This window comes from Salmo salar, chromosome ssa19 (assembly GCF_905237065.1).
Source record: "Salmo salar chromosome ssa19, Ssal_v3.1, whole genome shotgun sequence".
In the NCBI taxonomy this organism is placed as follows: domain Eukaryota; kingdom Metazoa; phylum Chordata; class Actinopteri; order Salmoniformes; family Salmonidae; genus Salmo; species Salmo salar.
Window position 1 is genome coordinate 45615567 of NC_059460.1, and position 17743 is coordinate 45633309.

Here is a 17743-nt window from a genome sequence, read left to right on the forward strand (position 1 = left end):
AGGGAGTTAGATGATAAATGTCAAGAATATAACCAGAAATATAAACAGTACAGCATATGTTCATTGCAGGAAATATGTTAGGAGCATATAGTCAGGGCAAGATACTGTATGTCTAGAACTTAGGTCTGGAGTGTACTGGTCAGGCAGGTCTTACGTGTGGGATTGAGAAGTGTTCCCTGGGAGTAGCAGCCACTGTCTGATTTTGAAGGACTGTTGGACACTGCTGTGTCTGATGTTGAGGCCTCAGCAGGTCCTCCTCTGAAACACCATGAGAGACAACAGAGCTGTTTAAGGTGTTTTCACACACACACCAGACAGGGTTAGGACATTGGCTTGCAGGTTGTGACTGTGGCTGTAGCTGGGGTCTGGAGGCAGGTCAGACAGGGATTGGGATGGACCCACACGTGCAGCGGAGAAGGGGAGGGAGTTGAGGGAAGGGGGGTTGGGGTGAGGAGGGTGAGGCAGGTAGAACAGGAGGTCTGACTGAGGGTCCTACACCACCGCATGCTGCACGTACTACGACCCAGGACACACACACACACAAATAGGTATTGTCGTGTTACCTATTTGAAATAGTACTACCTAAAGCCTCAATCTTCTGCTTTCCTTGTGTTCCAGTAGGCAAGTGAATATGAGACTATGAAGTCTGGCAATGTGAGACTACAGTATTTACCTGTGTTGTCGGTCTCCAGACGAAACAGGTCCAGACCACAGCGTTGGAACGTTCCCTCACCTTCCCTCTGCGGGTGGCGCAAGCTGTTTTTAGTCACCCCGCTCAGACTGCTCTTGCTTCTGCTCCCCTTCACTCCCACTCAGGGCTGTAAAGTGTGTGTGTGTGTGTGTGTGTGTGTGTGTGTGTGTGTGTGTGTGTGTGTGTGTGTGTGTGTGTGTGTGTGTGTGTGTGTGTGTGTGTGTCTTTAGCATTCTAGACCTCATTGCAATGGTGAGAGACATCTCCATAGCAACGGGACCTAATTTCAGCACTTCTCCACCCTTCCCTCTCCTTTTCTCCATTTCCTTGAATATATATTATTTTATTTATTTAGTGCAATAACTCTTCTTCCGACTTTAAATCATACATCTTTGAAGGGTTGGTCATGAACCAATTGTTTATTAAAAAAAAAATACACTTGATATTGGCCTGAATGATCAACACTGGTTGAAATTGCACAGGCTCTACAGTTGGCACCATTTTCTTGTTTTTTTATTCAAGGATAACCAGGGGCACACTCCAACACAGACAAACAAAGCATGTGTGTTTAGTGAGTCCGCCAGATCAGAGGCAATTGGGATGACCAGGGATGTTCTCTTGATACGAGCGTGAATTGGACTGTTTTCCTGTCATTGTAGCCATTCATAACGTAACGAGTACTTTTGAGTGTCAGGGAAAATGTATGAAGTAAAAAGTACATAAGTGTCTTTAGGAATGTAGTGAAGTAAAAATTGTAGTGAAGTAAAAATATAAATAGTAAAGTACAGATACCCCCAAAAACAACTTAAGTAGTACTTTAAAGTATGTTTACTTAAGTACTTTACACCACTGCTTGAACTCTATTTGAGGGATGCGACACCATTATATCACATTAAATTCCGTCATTTGGTGTTATATGTTGACGGTTGTGTCTCAGGCACCACTACATAATCTCCCATAAGTGTTCAATTGGGTTGAGATCTGGTGACTGAGATACAAGCACACACACACTCTTTAAACCCCCTGTGCTCCTTTGAGACCTCTCTTTCAAAGTCACTGAGATCGCTTCTTCTAGCAATTGTAGCCAAAATAATGGGCAACTGGGCAGTTTTATGCATGACCCTAAGCATGGTGTTGTTATGTTTTAATTACTTAATTAAGGAACCACACCTATGTGGAAGCACCTGCTTTCAATATTTATTTAATTGATTTATTTAACCTTTATTTAACTAGGCAAGTCAGCTAACAAATTCTTATTTACAATGACGGCTTACCAAAAGGCAAAAGGCCTCCTGCGGGGCCGGCCTGGGTTTAAAAAATATATAATAAATACAATATAAATATAGGACAAAACACACATCAAAACAAGAGAGACAACACAACACTACATAAAGAGAGACCTAAGACAAGAGAGACCTAAGACAACATAGCAAGGCAGCAACACATGACAACACAGCATGGTAGCAACACAACATAAACAACATGGTAGCAACACAACATGGTAGCAGCACAAAACATGGTACAAACATTATTGGGCACAGACAACAGCACAAAGGTCAAGAAGGTAGAGACAACAATACATCACACAAAGCAGCCACAACTGTCAGTAAGTGTCCATGATTGAGTATTTGAATGAAGAGATTGAGATTTAAAAAACTGTCCAGTTTGAGTGTTTATTGCAGCTCGTTCCAGTCGCTAGCTGCAGCGAACTGAAAAGAGGAGGACCAGGGATGTGTGTACTTTGGGGACCTTTAACAGAATGTGACTGGCAGAACGGGTGTTGTATGTGGAGGATGAGGGCTGCAGTAGATATCTCATATAGGGGGGAGTGAGGCCTAAGAGGGTTTAATAAATAAGTATCAACCAGTGGGTCTTGTGACGGGTATACAGAGATCACCAATTTACAGGGGAGTATAGAGTGCAGTGACAATATACTTTGTATCCCTCATTTACTCAAGTGTTTCCTTTATTTTGACAGTTATCTCTAGTTGGATGAGAACATACAGCCCTCTACTGAAAGAGATCGAGGGAAGGCATGGAAACGTGTTGAACATGCATTGTATTGGATAATAAATATTCACTTCACAAATACTAGACATCGTTGCCTTTAATATCTCGGGAGTTGCTGCGAAAAATAGTGGAGGATGCGGGCATCGATCCCGCTACCTCTCGCATGCTAAGCGAGCGCTCTACCATTTGAGCTAATCCCCCAGCTGATATCACAAAGGAAGTTTTGGGTACTAGACCCACACCATTGCAAAAGTTTGCAGTACTGTGCTAGTTAGTTATCAATGGCTAGATTTCATCCACTAGTTGAAAGATTTTTAAGCGAAAAGTATAACATTAGCACAAAAAGATATAAGCATTCTACCTAAAAAGAGATGGTTGTAGAGAGAACAACATAAAGTAGCATTACGTGAGACCAATGACTTCGACATGATGATTATTCATTACAATATTTGCACACAAAAAAAATATTTTCCATGCGCTATTTGTCACATAATCTATTTCACCGACAAAAAATCCACCCTTGTCCAATGTATTTTGGATTGTAGACTTTTACTAGTCATTTCAATGAAACGTTGTCTATTTCCTTGTACATTAGTTTTAGGGAAGGGACGCAGCTGACAGTGTCATGTGACCTTTCTAAGCCAATCGTAGGGAAAAAACAAACCAGCCCAATTCAGGAAGTGAGTCAGCTGACACATGTCATATTATCACAATCATATTGTAACGTTAATCCAACTCCAAGAAAGATTTATTCGTTTTTTTTTACTTGTAATACACTATTATTTATCGTGATTCAAACGGTATCTCAAACTTAGAACCTCACGTAAGATTTTAATGGTTGAAGTTTACAAAGTGCTGCGGCTGGATTTTGGACTCTGAGTTCGTGATTTGTCTCCTCTACTCGTCTGCTCCATTCATGGCTAGTCCAGTCCCGAGTGTGTCCGAGTTGGTTGCCGAGGCTCGACGTGTGTACGAGCAGAGCTTCGGGGGAGATGGTCCACAGGTGGCAGTGTGTGCCCCAGGCAGGGTCAACCTGATAGGGGAGCACATCGACTACAACCAAGGATTCGTCCTCCCTATGGTAATAATGTTATGAAAGTTGTGTTTATGATATCAATGGTTGTTTATTTAGGACTGAAAAGGGTCACTTTTATAGTCCAGTCCACACTGGGTGCACAGATTCATGAAATCCCTGCCGTTTGCATTGACAGCTGAAGTACAGTACCAGTCAAAAGTTTGGATACACCTAATCATTCATGGGTTTTTCTTTATTTTCTTCATTTTTTATTTTATTATTTTACATTGTAGACTATTAGTGAACACGTCAAAACAATGAAATAACACATAGGGAATCATATAGTAACCAAAAAAGTGTTAAACAAATCAAAATATATTTTATATTTGAGATTCTTCAAAGTAGCCTCCCTTTGTCTTGATGAAACTCTTGGCAGTCTCTCAACCAGCTTCATGAGGAATGCTTTTCCAACAGTCTTGAAGGAGTTCCCACATATGCTGAGCACTTTTTGGATGCATCGTCCCAAACCATCTCAAATGGGTTGAGGTCAGGTGATTGTGGAGTTCAGGTCATCTGATGCAGCACTCAATCACTCTCCTTGGTCAAATAGCTCTTACACAGCCTGGAGGTGTGTTTTGTGTCATTGTCCTGTTGAAAAACAAATGATAGTTTGTGCTGGGCAGGCAGGCTCAAGCGCAAACCAGATGGGATGGCATATCGCTGCAGAATGCTGTGGTAGCCATGCTGGTTAAGTGTGCCTTGAATTCTAAATAAATCACAGTGTCACCAGCAAAGCACCCCCAAATCATCACACCACCTCCTCCATGCATCACGGTGGTAACAACACATGAGATCATCCGTCTACCTACTCTCACAAAGACACTGTGGTTGGAACCAACCATCTCAAATTTGGACTCATCAGACCCAAGGACAGATTTCAACCGATTTAATGTCCATTGCTCGTGTTTCTTGGCCCAATCAAGTCTCTTCTTTGGTGTCCTATAGTAGTGGTTTCTTTGCATCAATTCGACCATGAAGGCCTGATTCATGCAGTCTCCTCTAAACAGTTTTGAGATGTTACTTGAACTCTGAAGCATTTATTTAGGTTGCAATCTGAGGTGCAGTTAACTCTAATGAACTTATCCTCTGCAGCAGAGGTAACTCCTGGTCTTTCTTTCCTGTGGTGGTCCTCATGAGAACCAGTTTCATCATAGCACTTGATGGTTTTTGCGACTGCACTTGAAGAAACTTTAAAAGATCTTGAAATGTTCCGGATTGACTGACCTTCATGTCTTTCAGTAATGATGGACTGTCGTTTCTCTTTGCTTATTTGAGCTGTTCTTGCCATAATATGGACTTGGTTTTTTACCAAAGGGGTATCTTCTGTATACCACCCCTACCTTGTCACAATACAACTGATTGGCTCAAACGCATTAAGACGGAAAGACATTTCACAAATTAACATTTAACAAGGCACACGTGTTAATTGACATTCATTCCAGGTGACTACCTCATGAAGGTGGTTGAGAGAATGCCAAGAGTTTGCAAAGCGGTCAAGGCAAAGGGTGGCTACTTTGAAGAATCTCAAATATAAAATATATTTTCATTAGTTTAGCACTTTTTTGGTTACTACATGATTCCATAATATGTGTTATTTCATAGTTTTGATGTCTTCACTATTATTCTACAATGTAGAAAAATGTAAAAATAAAGAAAAACCTTTAAATGAGGTGGTGTGTCCAAACTTTTGACTGGTAGTGTATGTGGTTATTATTTGATTAGTACAGGGTCATTGTATGTAGGTGAGGAGACATTGGAGATGTACATTACATGGCTGTACAGATCCCCAGCCCAGAAGCAAAGGAGACATTGGAGATGTACACTACCATTCAGAAGTTTGGGGTCACTAAGAAATGTCCTTGTTTTTAAAAGTAATGCACATTTATCCATTAAAATAACATCAAATTGATCAGAAATACAGTGTAGACATTGTTAATGTTGTAAATGACTATTGTAGCTGGAAACGGCAGATTTTTTTTTTAATGGAATATCTACATAGGCGTACAGAGGCCCATTATCAGCAACCAACATTCTTGTGTTCCAATGGCACGTTGTGTTAGCTAATTTATGTTTTATCATTTTAAAAGGCTAATTGATCATTAGAAACCCTTTTGCAATTATGTTAGCACAGCTGAAAACTTTTGTCCTGATTAAAGAAGCAATAAAACTGGCCTTTTTTAAACTAGTTGAGTATCTGGAGCATCAGCATTTGTGGGTTCGATTACAGGCTCAAAAATGGCCAGAAACAAAGAACTCTTCTGAAACGTGTCAGTCTATTCTTGTTCTGAGAAATGTAGGCTATTCCATGTGAGAAATTGCCAAGAAACTGAAGATCTCATACAACACTGTGTACTACTTCACAGAACAGCGCAAACTGGCTCTAACCAAAATAGAAAGAGGAGTGTGAGGCCCCGGTGCACAACTGAGCAAGAGGACAAGTACAGTGGGGAGAACAAGTATTTCATACACTGCCGATTTTGCAGGTTTTCCTACTTACAAAGCATGTAGAGGTCTGTAATTTATATCATAGGTACACTTCAACTGTGAGAGACGGAATCTAAAACAAAAATCCAGAAAATCACATTGTATGATTTAAGTAATTAATTTGCATTTTATTGCATGACATAAGTATTTGATACATCAGAAAAGCAGAACTTAATATTTGGTACAGAAACCTTTGTTTGCAATTACAGAGATCATACGTTTCCTGTAGTTCTTGACCAGATTTGCACACACTGCAGCAGGGATTTTGGCCCACTCCTCCATACAGACCTTCTCCAGATCCTTCAGGTTTCGGGGCTGTCGCTGGGCAATACGGACTTTCAGCTCCCTCCAAAGATTTTCTATTGGGTTCAGGTCTGGAGACTGGCTAGGACACTCCAGGACCTTGCGATGCTTCTTACGGAGCCACTCCTTAGTTGCCCTGGCTGTGTGTTTCGGGTCGTTGTCATGCTGGAAGACCCAGCCATGACCCATCTTCAATGCTCTTATTGAGGGAAGGAGGTTGTTGGCCAAGATCTCGCGATACATGGCCCCATCCATCCTCCCCTCAATACAGTGCAGTCGTCCTGTCCCCTTTGCAGAAAAGCATCCCCAAAGAATGATGTTTCCACCTCCATGCTTCACGGTTGGGATGGTGTTCTTGGGGTTGTACTCATCCTTCTACTTCCTCCAAACACAGTGAGTGGAGTTTAGACCAAAAAGCTATATTTTTGTCTCATCAGACCACATGACCTTCTCCCATTCCTCCTCTGGATCATCCAGATGGTCATTGGCAAACTTCAGACGGGCCTGGACATGCACTGGCTTGAGCAGGGGGACCTTGCGTGCGCTGCAGGATTTTAATCCATGACGGCGTAGTGTGTTACTAATGGTTTTCTTTGAGACTGTGGTCCCAGCTCTCTTCAGGTCATTGACCAGGTCTTGCCGTGTAGTCCTGGGCTGATCCCTCACCTTCCTCATGATCATTGATGCCCCACGAGGTGAGATCTTGCATGGAGCCCCAGACTGAGGGTGATTGACCGTCATCTTTAACTTCTTCCATTTTCTAAGAATTGTGCCAACAGTTGTTGCCTTCTCACCAAGCTGCTTGCCTATTGTCCTGTAGCCCATCCCAGCCTTGTGCAGGTCTACAATTTTATCCCTGATGTCCTTACACAGCTCTCTGGTCTTGGCCATTGTGGAGAGGTTGGAGTCTGTTTGATTGAGTGTGTGGACAGGTGTATTTTATACAGGTAACGAGTTCAAACAGGTGCAGCTAATACAGGTAATGAGTGGAGAACAGGAGGGCTTCTTAAAGATAAACTAACAGGTCTGTGAGAGCCGGAATTATTACTGGTTGGTAGGTGATCAAATACTTATGTCATGCAATAAAATGCAAATGAATTACTTAAAAATCATACAATGTGATTTTCTGGATTTTTGTTTTAGATTCCGTCTCTCACAGTTGAAGTGTACCTATGATAAAAATTGCAGACCTCTACATGGTTTGTAAGTAGGAAAACATGCAAAATCGACAGTGTATCAAATACTTGTTCTCCCCACTGTACATTAGAGTGTCTAGTTTGAGAAACAGATGCCTCACAAGTCCTCAACTGGCAGCTTCTTTAAATAGTACCTGCAAAACACCAGTCTCAACGTCAACAGAGAAGAGGCAACTCCGGAATGCTGGCCTTCTAGGCAGAGTTCCTCTGTCCAGTGTCTGTGTTCTTTCGCCCATCTTAATCTTTTATTTTTATTGGCCAGTCTGAGATATGACTTTTTCTTTGCAACTCTGCCTAGAAGGCCAGCATCTCAGAGTCGCCTCTTCACTGTTGACGTTGAGACGGGTGTTTTGCGGGTACTATTTAATGAACATGGTTTTACAGATCCCCAGCCCAGAAGCACTCATCAGTCAGTCACATATCTCCAATGCGGTATCTCTTTCATCCTTGTGCCAGGCTCTGCCCATGGTGACGGTGGTGGTTGGCAGTAGGACCTCTGGCCAGAGTGCCTCCATCATTACTGCTGCTAAAGATGTGGAGGAGCCCAGGAGAGTGGACTTTGACTTGCCCAATGACAAAGCTCTTCTGTCTCCTGGGAAACCCAGCTGGGCCAATTATGTCAAAGGAGTGGTGCAGCACTACAGAGGTGAATGGAAAACAATATCATGAGTCCTGTTGAAATGTGATGTGATGTGTCACTCTCTGTCTCTTTCTCTCACCCCCTTTCTCTCACTCTCCTCTCTCTCGCTCTCTGTCTCCCCCCTATATATATATTATAAAATCTCGCTGTCTCCCCCTCTCTATATCTCTCACTCTGTCTCCTCCTTCTCTCTGTCTCCCCCTCGTATATATCTCTCACTGTCTCTCCCTCTCTCTGTATCTCTCACTCTCTCCCCCCTCTTTCTCTTGCTCTCTCTCTCTCACTCTGTCTCCCCCCTCTCTCTATGTTTCCCCTCTCTATATCTCTATCTCTCTGCCTCTCTCTGTCCGCTCTCTCTCCCCATCCCTCCCTTCAGCTCCTCCAGTCCCAGGGTTCAGGGCAGTGATAGCCAGTAGTGTCCCTCTAGGAGGAGGTCTGTCCAGCTCAGCCTCTCTAGAGGTAGCCATGTACACATTCCTACAGCAGCTCAAGCCAGGTGAGTGGACTATATTTGGGTGACATCCAATAGTCTGTGAGTGAAGCTACATGTCATAATGCCATCCCACTACCCTCCTCAGATGACGGGGACAAGGTGGCGAAGGCGGTGGCGTGCCAGAAGGCAGAACACACCCATGCAGGTGTGCCCTGCGGCATCATGGACCAGTTTGTCTCTGTGCTGGGCAGGGAGGCTCATGCTCTACTCATAGACTGCAGGTAACAGGCCTGGTTATAGGCTCAAGTGTTATGGCTAATGCTAAAGTCTATAGGCTCATGGTAAAGTAACGCTGTACTTAAAAGGGTTGTTACTGTCTTTTTACTGTGTAATACGCTGCTGTTGTCCGCTCAGGTCTCTGGAGGCCACTCCTGTCCCTCTGTCAGACCCAGGCCTTGTCATCCTCATCAGTAACTCGAACGTGAAACATTCTCTGACGGGCAGCGAGTACCCTAGCAGACGACGACAGTGTGAGGAGGCAGCTGCCATCTTGGAAAAGGCCAGCCTGAGAGATGCCACACTGAAGGACCTGGAGGGTAAGAACGAGAGGATGTTCTAGTCTAATACAGTCAATCATTGTGTTCTGACATTTCTTGTGATTTCCCCCATTGTTCCAGATGCTAAGAGCCGATTGGACGATGAGACCTATCGAAGGGCTCGTCATGTAATTGAGGAGATAGAGCGGACGGCCCAGGCAGCAGAGGCCCTGAAGAAAGGGGCCTACAAAGAGTTTGGCAAACTCATGGTGGAAAGCCACAACTCACTCAGGTGAATAGAGAACACCCTCAAAGAAATCCTCAACGCAGTCAATGTATTAATGTCCTGAATACTTTTTTTATTAATGAAAACCATGATAGAAATGCATCCCTCGGTAATGTGTTCCCTACTGTCAGGGACTTGTATGAAGTGAGCTGCAAGGAGCTGGATGAGCTGGTGTCTGCAGCCGTGGAGGTGGAGGGTGTGTTTGGCAGCAGGATGACAGGGGGAGGGTTTGGAGGATGTACCGTCACACTACTGCAGGCTGAAGCCATAGACAGGACCATGCAGAACATGCAGGTGAGGAAGAACACACACACACAGCAGGTGAATTGTTAGATACTACTGCACTGTTGGAGCTAGGAACACAAGCATTTCGCTACACCCGCAATAACATCTGCTAAATATGAGTATGTGACCAATAAAATTTGATTTGAGACACACACACACTGTGTGAAAGGGACTTGGTGACAAGCTTGCGTAAACTAATCACTGTGGATAAAAGCGCTTTTAGAATCTCTTCTGTCACTTTAAGACAGAGAGAGAGAGAGAGAGAGAAGGCAGGAGAATAAAAACTAGCAGAGTCCCTTTATTAGCATTCGAGTCCGGTCGCCTCGCTGTCCTTCTCTCCCGTCTCCCACTGCCAGCAGCTCTGAAACAAACAGCCTTATGCAACTAGCCAGGCCTCAGCTCACTGACAGGAATCCTAAACAGCACAAGACGATGAAGAAACAAAACTACTGATAGATAAATCTACCTGCGCAGAACACCGGCTTTTTACAGATCCAGCTTCCAGACACACTGAGACTATTTTTTCGGATCTTTTTGTCTTCTCATCATTCTTGGGTCTTTTTGTGACTCGCTCATATCCCGGATACAGATTCGCCCTTCCACCTCTGAAACGAAAGTGTCTTCAGGATACAAAAGACACTTGAAACTTCTAACTTTGTTTGAACAGCACTGCATTCCATAGAAAGAGACAAAAACAGGAGTGTTCCACAAGAGTTCCACCACTTCCAATCCAGAGTGTTCTAATCTAGTGTTCTAACCTGAGCAGAGGTCGTCTCAGTGCCTGAGGATGCTAAACCTAAACTCCCCGGACAGCAACACTAACAGCAACAGTAACTCCCTGTCGGATCCCGTGTCTCTCAACGTTGGCGGTGAGATCTACACCACGACTCTGGACACACTGACACGCTACCAAGACTCCATGCTGGGGGCTATGTTCACCGGACAGATCTCCACGCTCCGGGACAAACGGGGAAACGTGTTCATCGACCGCGATGGGAAAGTTTTCCGCTATATCCTGAACTTCCTGCGTTCCAGCTCCCTGGACCTGCCGGAGGGGTTCTCTGAGATGAGGCTGCTGAGGAGGGAGGCAGATTTCTTCCAGATACGCCCCCTACTGGATGAGATACGGCGGCGTGTCGAGGCCGGACCGCTCAGCCTGAGAGACGCACCCAGAGGAGCCATGCTGCTGGTGGATGTGGACTGCCAGGTGTGTGTGTGTGTGTGTGTGTGTGTGTGTGTGTGTGTGTGTGTGTGTGTGTGTGTGTGTGTGTGTGTGTGTGTGTGTGTGTGTGTGTGTATTTTTTTGCGTGTTTGCTAGCGTTGTAGTCTAAGCATGCGTGTGTGCATATGGGTTGGTTAATGTGGAACGTGGGTGTGCCTCCACATTCCACATTAGCACTTTAGCATCAACCTGTCGTTCTCATTCCAGGTGCGTGTGCTACACTTCAACCTACGCCGTGCTCCCGAGAACTATGAACTCCGCACATGCTCAGTGCGCATCCTCACCGCCGAAATCTTCTGTACCTGGCGTGCCTTTCTGGTTCTCCTCTGTGAGCGTTTCTCCTACCGTACCACCCAGGGTCCTACCTCCCCCCTCCCCAGTGACCAGCGCCACAACCGGCTCAAACTGGAGTGGGTTCCCCGGCCAGACGAACTTCCCCAGGACCAGTATGAGAAACAGCAGTACCGAGGACTCGTCGTCTCGGACTCTTGGGCCACACAGACCCACTCTGGGGACCTCTGTGATGTCATCATGCCGCGCTGCAGCCCCTGTGAGGTCAAAGACACGCGCGGGTTTGTGGAGGAGCTGCTGACGGTGTCTCTGGCGGAGGGTTTTAGGGTCGACTCAGTGACCCCTGACCCCATGGACATTTTGAACTGCCGTACTCTGCAGCTTGTACGGTAGTGATATAGCTCATTCCAGCTCACCACTCAACCACCAGTCATAGACTTACTAAAATAACAAACGTCACCCTATATTGTTTCCAACCTACTGAAAATTACTGCTTATGAATGGTCTATAACTAACAGACTTTACTAACATTGGAGAGGTCGATCTATAATGTTTACAATCCTCTCTTTGATGTGAAGCTGAGACTGATCCTGCAATCTGAACCCTCTAACGAACTCTGACCTCAGTAGCCCTGCTGTGGAGTCTGTTCTAAACTGTAGGGTAGGTCTTCATCTGGATTTACAGAATAGACCCTGTCCCCAACAATAAGGAATGGTTGTCAGCTCATCCTGTTGATGATCAGTGCATTTCTTAAAGAGAGGGACGCAGACAGGGTGTGTTAGAGTTTGTGGATTGTCTGTGAGAGAGTGTGCTGCGTTGGTAGGAGGGGTGATCCGACCATTCCACAGAGCGGGTATGAGTACATTTGTTGGTACTGTTTTGTAAAACAGTGTTACAGTGTAATGTGTAATAAACTGACCAATCTGTAGATATGTTTTCAGCTCATCAATTTAATAAACACTACTAAATGAAAGGTATTTCTCCCTGAACCCCCTATCAGTCAGACTGATTGAAGTTACTTTCCTCAAATAAAATGTTATTGGTCACATACACATGTTTAGCAGATGTTATTGCGGGTGTAGCGAAATACTTGTGTTTCTAGCTCCAACAGTTCAGTAAGATCTAACAAGTAATATCTAAGAAATTCACAACAATAAACACAAATCTAAAGTAAAGGAATAAAGAATATATCAATATTTGGACGAGCAATGTCGGAGCGACAGACAGATACAGTAGAATAGAATACAGTATATACATATGAGATGAGTAATGCTAAATATTATTAAAGTGACAAGTGTTCCATTATTAAAGTGGCGAGTGATTTCAAGTCTATGTACAGTTGAAGTCGGAAGTTTACATACACTTAGGTTGGAGTCATTAAAACTCGTTTTCAACCACTCCACAAATTTCTTGTTAACAAACTATAGTTTTGGCAAGTCGGTTAGGACATCTACTTTGTGCATGATACAAGTCATTTTTCCAAACCCGCCATTAAAAAGCCAGACTACGGTTTGCAACTGCAAATAGGGACAAAGATTGTACTTTTGGAGAAATGTCCTCTGGTTTGATGAAACAAAAATATAACTGTTTGACCATCGTTATGTTTGGAGGAAAAAGGGGGAGGCTTGCAAGCCGAAGAACACCATCCCAACCGGGAAGCACGGGGGTGGCAGCATCATGTTGTGAGGGTGCTTTGCTGCAGGAGGGACAGGTGCACTTCACAAAATAGATGGCATCATGAGGCAGAAAAATTATATGGATATATTGAAGCAACATCTCAAGACATCAGCCAGGAAGTTAAAGCTTGGTCGCAAATGGGTTTTCCAAATGGACAATCACCCAAAGCATACTTCCGAAGTTGTGGCAAAATGGCTTAAGGACAACAAAGTCAAGGTATTAGAGTGGCCATCACAAAGCCCTGACCTCAATCCCATAGAAAATGTGTGGGCAGAACTGAAAAAGCGTGTGCAAGCAAGGAGGCCTACAAACCTGACTCAGTTACACCAGCTTTGTCAGGAGGAATGGGCCAAAATTGACCCAACTTATTGTGGGAAGCTTGTGGAAGGCTACCCAAAACATTTGACCCAAGTTAAACAATTTAAAGGCAATGCTACCAAATACCAATTGAGTGTATGTAAACTTCTGACCCACTGGGTCAGTGATGTGATGAAAGATATAAAAGCTGAAATAAATCATTCTCTCTACTATTATTCTGACATTTCACATTCTTAAAATAAAAGTGGTGATCCTAACTGACCTAAAACTGTTTTTTTTTTTTTTACATGGATTAAATGTCAGGAATTGGGAAAAAGTGCATATAAAGGTATTTGGCTAAGGTGTATGTAAACCTCCGACTTCAACTGTATAAAGGGCAGCAGCCTCTAATGTGCTAGTGATGGCTATTTAACAGTCTGATGGCCTTGAGATTGAAGCTGTTTTTCAGTCTGTTGGTCCCAGCTATGATGCACCTGTACTGACCTCGCCTTCTGGATGATAGTGGTGTGAACAGGCAGTGGCTCGGGTGGTTGGGCTCTCCAGAGGGAGGTGGTGGTCGGGCTCTCCCGAGGGAGGTGCGGTCTGCCCAACACATCACTAGGGGTAAACTACCTGCCCTCCAGGATCTTTTTGGCCTTCCTGTGACATCGGGTACAGCACCCGATGTCACAGGAAGGCCAAAAAGATCCTGGAGGGCAGGTAGTTTGCCCCTAGTGATGCGTTGGGCAGACCGCACCTCCCTCTGGAGAGCCCGACAGGTGCTATCAATTGCTATCATCTGTAAAACTTTGAGGATTTTAGGTGCCAAGCCACATTTCTTCAGCCTCCTGAGGTTGAAGAGGCGCTTTTGCCCCTTCTTCACCGCACTGGCTGTATGGGTGGATGATTTCAGTTTGTCCGTGATGTGTACGCCGAGGAACTTCAAGCTTTCCAACTTCTCCACTGCTGTCCCGTCGATGTGGATAGGGGGGTGCTCCCTCTGCTGTTTCCTGAAGTCCACGATCAGCTCCTTTGTTTTGTTGACGTTGAGTGAAATGTTATTTTCCTGGCACCACACACCCAGGGCCCTCACCTCCTCCCTGTAGGCTGTCTCGTCATTGTTGGTAATCAGGCCTACTACTGTTGTGTCGTCTGCAAACTTGATGATTGAGTTGGAGGCATGCATGCTGAGCACGCACCCTTGTGGGGCACCAGTGTTGAGGATCAGCGAAGTGGAGATGTTGTTTCCTACCTTCACCACCTGGGGGCGGCCCATCAGGAAGGTCAGGACCCAGTTACACAGGGCGGGGTTCAGACCTATAGGGCCTCGAGCTTGATGAGCTTGGAGGGTACTATGGTGTTGAATGCTGAGCTGTAGTCAATTAACAGAATTCTCAACTAGGTATTCCTCTTGTCCAGATGGGATAGGGCATCTGTACTGTAGGAGGAAGGGGGATGTGATGTGTAATTTTAGAATGGAGGAAGGAGGAAGTATGTGAGAGGAAAATATTAGTATGGAAGAGGAAAGATGCCTGGTTGGAAAACAGCTAGTCTCTTCCTCTTATCCATCTACTCAGTCCCCAATGCAGCTTTGTTTGCAGATCCTGAAGGAAACATCTATGTGCAAGCAATATGCTGATGATGGCTTCACTTTTATCCTTACATGACTGTTTTCAATATTTTGAATGAACTCAAAAGCAAATAAATTAACTTATTAGCTTTGGATTTCTCTCTACAGGAGCGATACAGTGGATCCCCAACTTTCTACATCACAACTCCCTCACAAGGAGCTAGGGTCATGAGTCTATGAAGAGCAAGCACTACATTTTCCCATTATGTACAACTTCATCGCAAAAAACGAACACATTCCTACTGATTTTTCAAGGATCTTTTGTTCGCTTATGTAGCAATGTTTAATCAATCCTGTGGGGGTGAAATGAGCAGGTAAAGCAATCTATTGTAAGACTACTTCAGAGTGTCTTAAACTATCATGATATTAATACAGTTAGTAATTGCCAAGCACTAAATCAAGTAAAGTATAATCTCTTGTGGTTGCATCTGAAAGACTGTAATAATGTTGTTTTGTACAATTAGAAAAGTGCCATAAATATGGGATGATTGTTCCACTATAAATAAGGCAATTCTACAAAAATAAACAATCTTCTAAACTTCAGAATGAGTTTGAGACCTTATACTTAATGCAACATCTGAAAATGTATTTGGGGAAATTCCTTTTTTTAATATATATTACATTCGGAGCCAAACCTATTTCTTTGCTCATGCCCCCCTCCCCTGCTGATTCGTATCCCGGAAGGGGAGGTGAAAGGAGGAGTTGCTCAGAAGAGGCTAGCCAGTCAAGTTGCGCTCTGTGGGTCAGGGGCATCATCAGGAAACATCGAGGCTGCCTTGGCTGGGCAAAGGAAAGAAAAGTGGAATAGCTACCAAACAAACACAGGATCTGAGTTAACGTATTTCAAGACAAGCCGACGACGTGCTTTGGATTCTGATTCGATTTTATATTGGTTAGTGAAGTTGAGACGTGGCCAAACTGGACGCCGACCAAGCGCTGTGAATTAGCGGGTGAAAGCATAGTGGACACGTTCGGAGTAAGGTGAGTTTCGAAGGGCCCGAGCAAAAGAGGAGTGTCGCTTCTACAGGTGCTGTAGACAGTCGTTAGCTAGCCAAATAACTAACTAGACAGCTAGTTATGTTATCAAATTATGATGGGCAAGATGACTTGCCAACTACTGTTTTGAGTTTAAGTCAACGTATGTATTGTAGTTAAGGGACTCGGGGATAACAACGGGTACATGCTAACTAGCTGGTTAAACTAGCTAACAAGTAGGTAACGTTCTCTTGATTTTCCAGCTAGCATCTTGTGGTTAACTAGCTGGCTAACTAACTGTAGCTAGGTTAGCTTGACTGTGTTGTTGGTTAACCGCTGCCAAGCCATTAATTCCATTCAACGTCCAGGAAGGAAAGGGTCTGTAAACCTTAAACGCATATGAAATCATAATCTTTACTTTTATATACAAGGGACTGAAACAAGTAGCTGTTGGCTAACTAGCAAATTGGCCATTAACTTATTTGCTGCACAAGTTGGTGAAATAACTAGTTAGTAGCCGACTAAACTCAACTCCACGGTTTACGATGGGCTAAATCGTGCCTTTGAGTTTAATTGGCTAGTGAAATAACTAAACAAACTCACCATGGCCATCATCACAAACAATTCACGTTTTTAGTCAGCTTGCTGATGGGAAGTTATTGACTTAATATATAGCTATATATACATACACACAAGTATGTGGACACCCCTTCAAAGTAGTGGATTTGTCTATTTCAGCCACACCCGTTGCTGACAGGTGTATACAATCAAGCACACATCCTTGCAATCTCAATATACGAACATTGGCAGTAGAATGGCCTTACTGAAGAGCTGTGACTTTCAATTTGACACTGTCATAGGATGCCACCTTTCCAACAAGTCAGTTCGTTAAATTTCTGCCCTGCTAGAGCTGCCCCAGTCAACTGTAAGTACTGTTATTGTGAAGTGGAAATGTCTAGGAGCAACAACAACTCAGCTGCGAAGTGGTATGCCACACAGGCTCACAGAACGGGACCGCCGAGTGCTGAAGCGTGTAAATATTGTCTGTCCTCGGTTGCAACACTCATGACCAAGTTCCAAACTGCCTCTAGAAGCAACATCCGCACAATAACTGTTCAGCAGGAGCTTCATGAAATGGGGTTCCATGGCCGAGCAGCTACACACAAGCTTAAGATCACCATGCGCAATTGCACTAAACCATCTGGCATTCCAACGGACAACTCTGGGTTTTGCGGATGCCAGGAGAACCCTACCTGCCCGAATGCAACTTGATTGGCCTGCACAGAGCGCTGACCTCAACCCCATCGAACACCTTTGGAATGAATTGGAACGCTGACTGTGATCCAGGCCTATTTTTGAAAGTTTCTTCTAATGCAGTCGCAAAAAACCATCCAGCGCTATGATGAAACTGGCTCTCATGAGGACCGCCACAGGAAAGGAAGCCAGAGTTAACTCTGCTGCAGAGGACAAGTTCATTAGTTACCAGCCTCAGATTTCAGCCCAAATAAATGCTTCACAGAGTTCAAGTAACAGACACATCACAACATCAACTGTTCAGAGGAGACTGCGTGAATCGGGCCTTCATGGTCGAATTGCTGCAAAGAAACCACTACTAAAGGACACCAATAAGAAGAGACTTGCTTGGACCAAGAAACATAAGCAATGGACATTAGACCGGTGGAAATCTGTCCTTTGGTCTGATGAGTCCAAAT

General features: G+C 44.2%; 2 protein-coding genes and 1 non-coding gene across 5 annotated transcripts in view; 2 read left to right on the plus strand and 1 right to left on the minus strand.

The window, feature by feature from the left end:
• Nucleotides 1–2829: 2829 nt before the first annotated feature.
• Nucleotides 2830–2902, minus strand: trnaa-agc (transfer RNA alanine (anticodon AGC)). Its single transcript has one exon. It is a non-coding gene; the product is annotated as a tRNA-Ala (tRNA).
• Nucleotides 2903–3356: 454 nt separating this feature from the next.
• On the plus strand, nt 3357–15599 carry galk1 (galactokinase 1). Of its 3 annotated transcripts, XM_014158139.2 has the most exons (9): nt 3357–3782; nt 8216–8405; nt 8776–8895; nt 8978–9113; nt 9247–9428; nt 9510–9660; nt 9786–9948; nt 10706–11146; nt 11369–12380. In XM_014158139.2, the coding sequence occupies exons 1-9, from the start codon at nt 3618–3620 to the stop codon at nt 11843–11845; spliced, it is 2025 nt and encodes a 674-aa protein (XP_014013614.1). In that variant the 5' UTR covers nt 3357–3617; the 3' UTR covers nt 11846–12380. The 3 variants fall into 3 exon arrangements, with proteins under 3 accessions (XP_014013614.1, XP_014013615.1, XP_014013616.1); XM_014158140.2 differs by lacking the exon at nt 10706–11146 and having other exon boundaries at nt 3359–3782; XM_014158141.2 differs by lacking the exons at nt 10706–11146; nt 11369–12380 and adding an exon at nt 15165–15599 and having other exon boundaries at nt 3363–3782.
• A 128-nt stretch (nt 15600–15727) lies between these two features.
• The window catches only part of LOC106578897 (LLGL scribble cell polarity complex component 2), a 31757-nt gene continuing 29741 nt past the window's right edge, over nt 15728–17743 (plus strand). The window contains exon 1 of the mRNA XM_014158137.2: nt 15728–16037. The gene's annotated coding sequence lies outside the window, so the exon portion shown is untranslated. The remainder of the gene's footprint in view (nt 16038–17743) is intronic.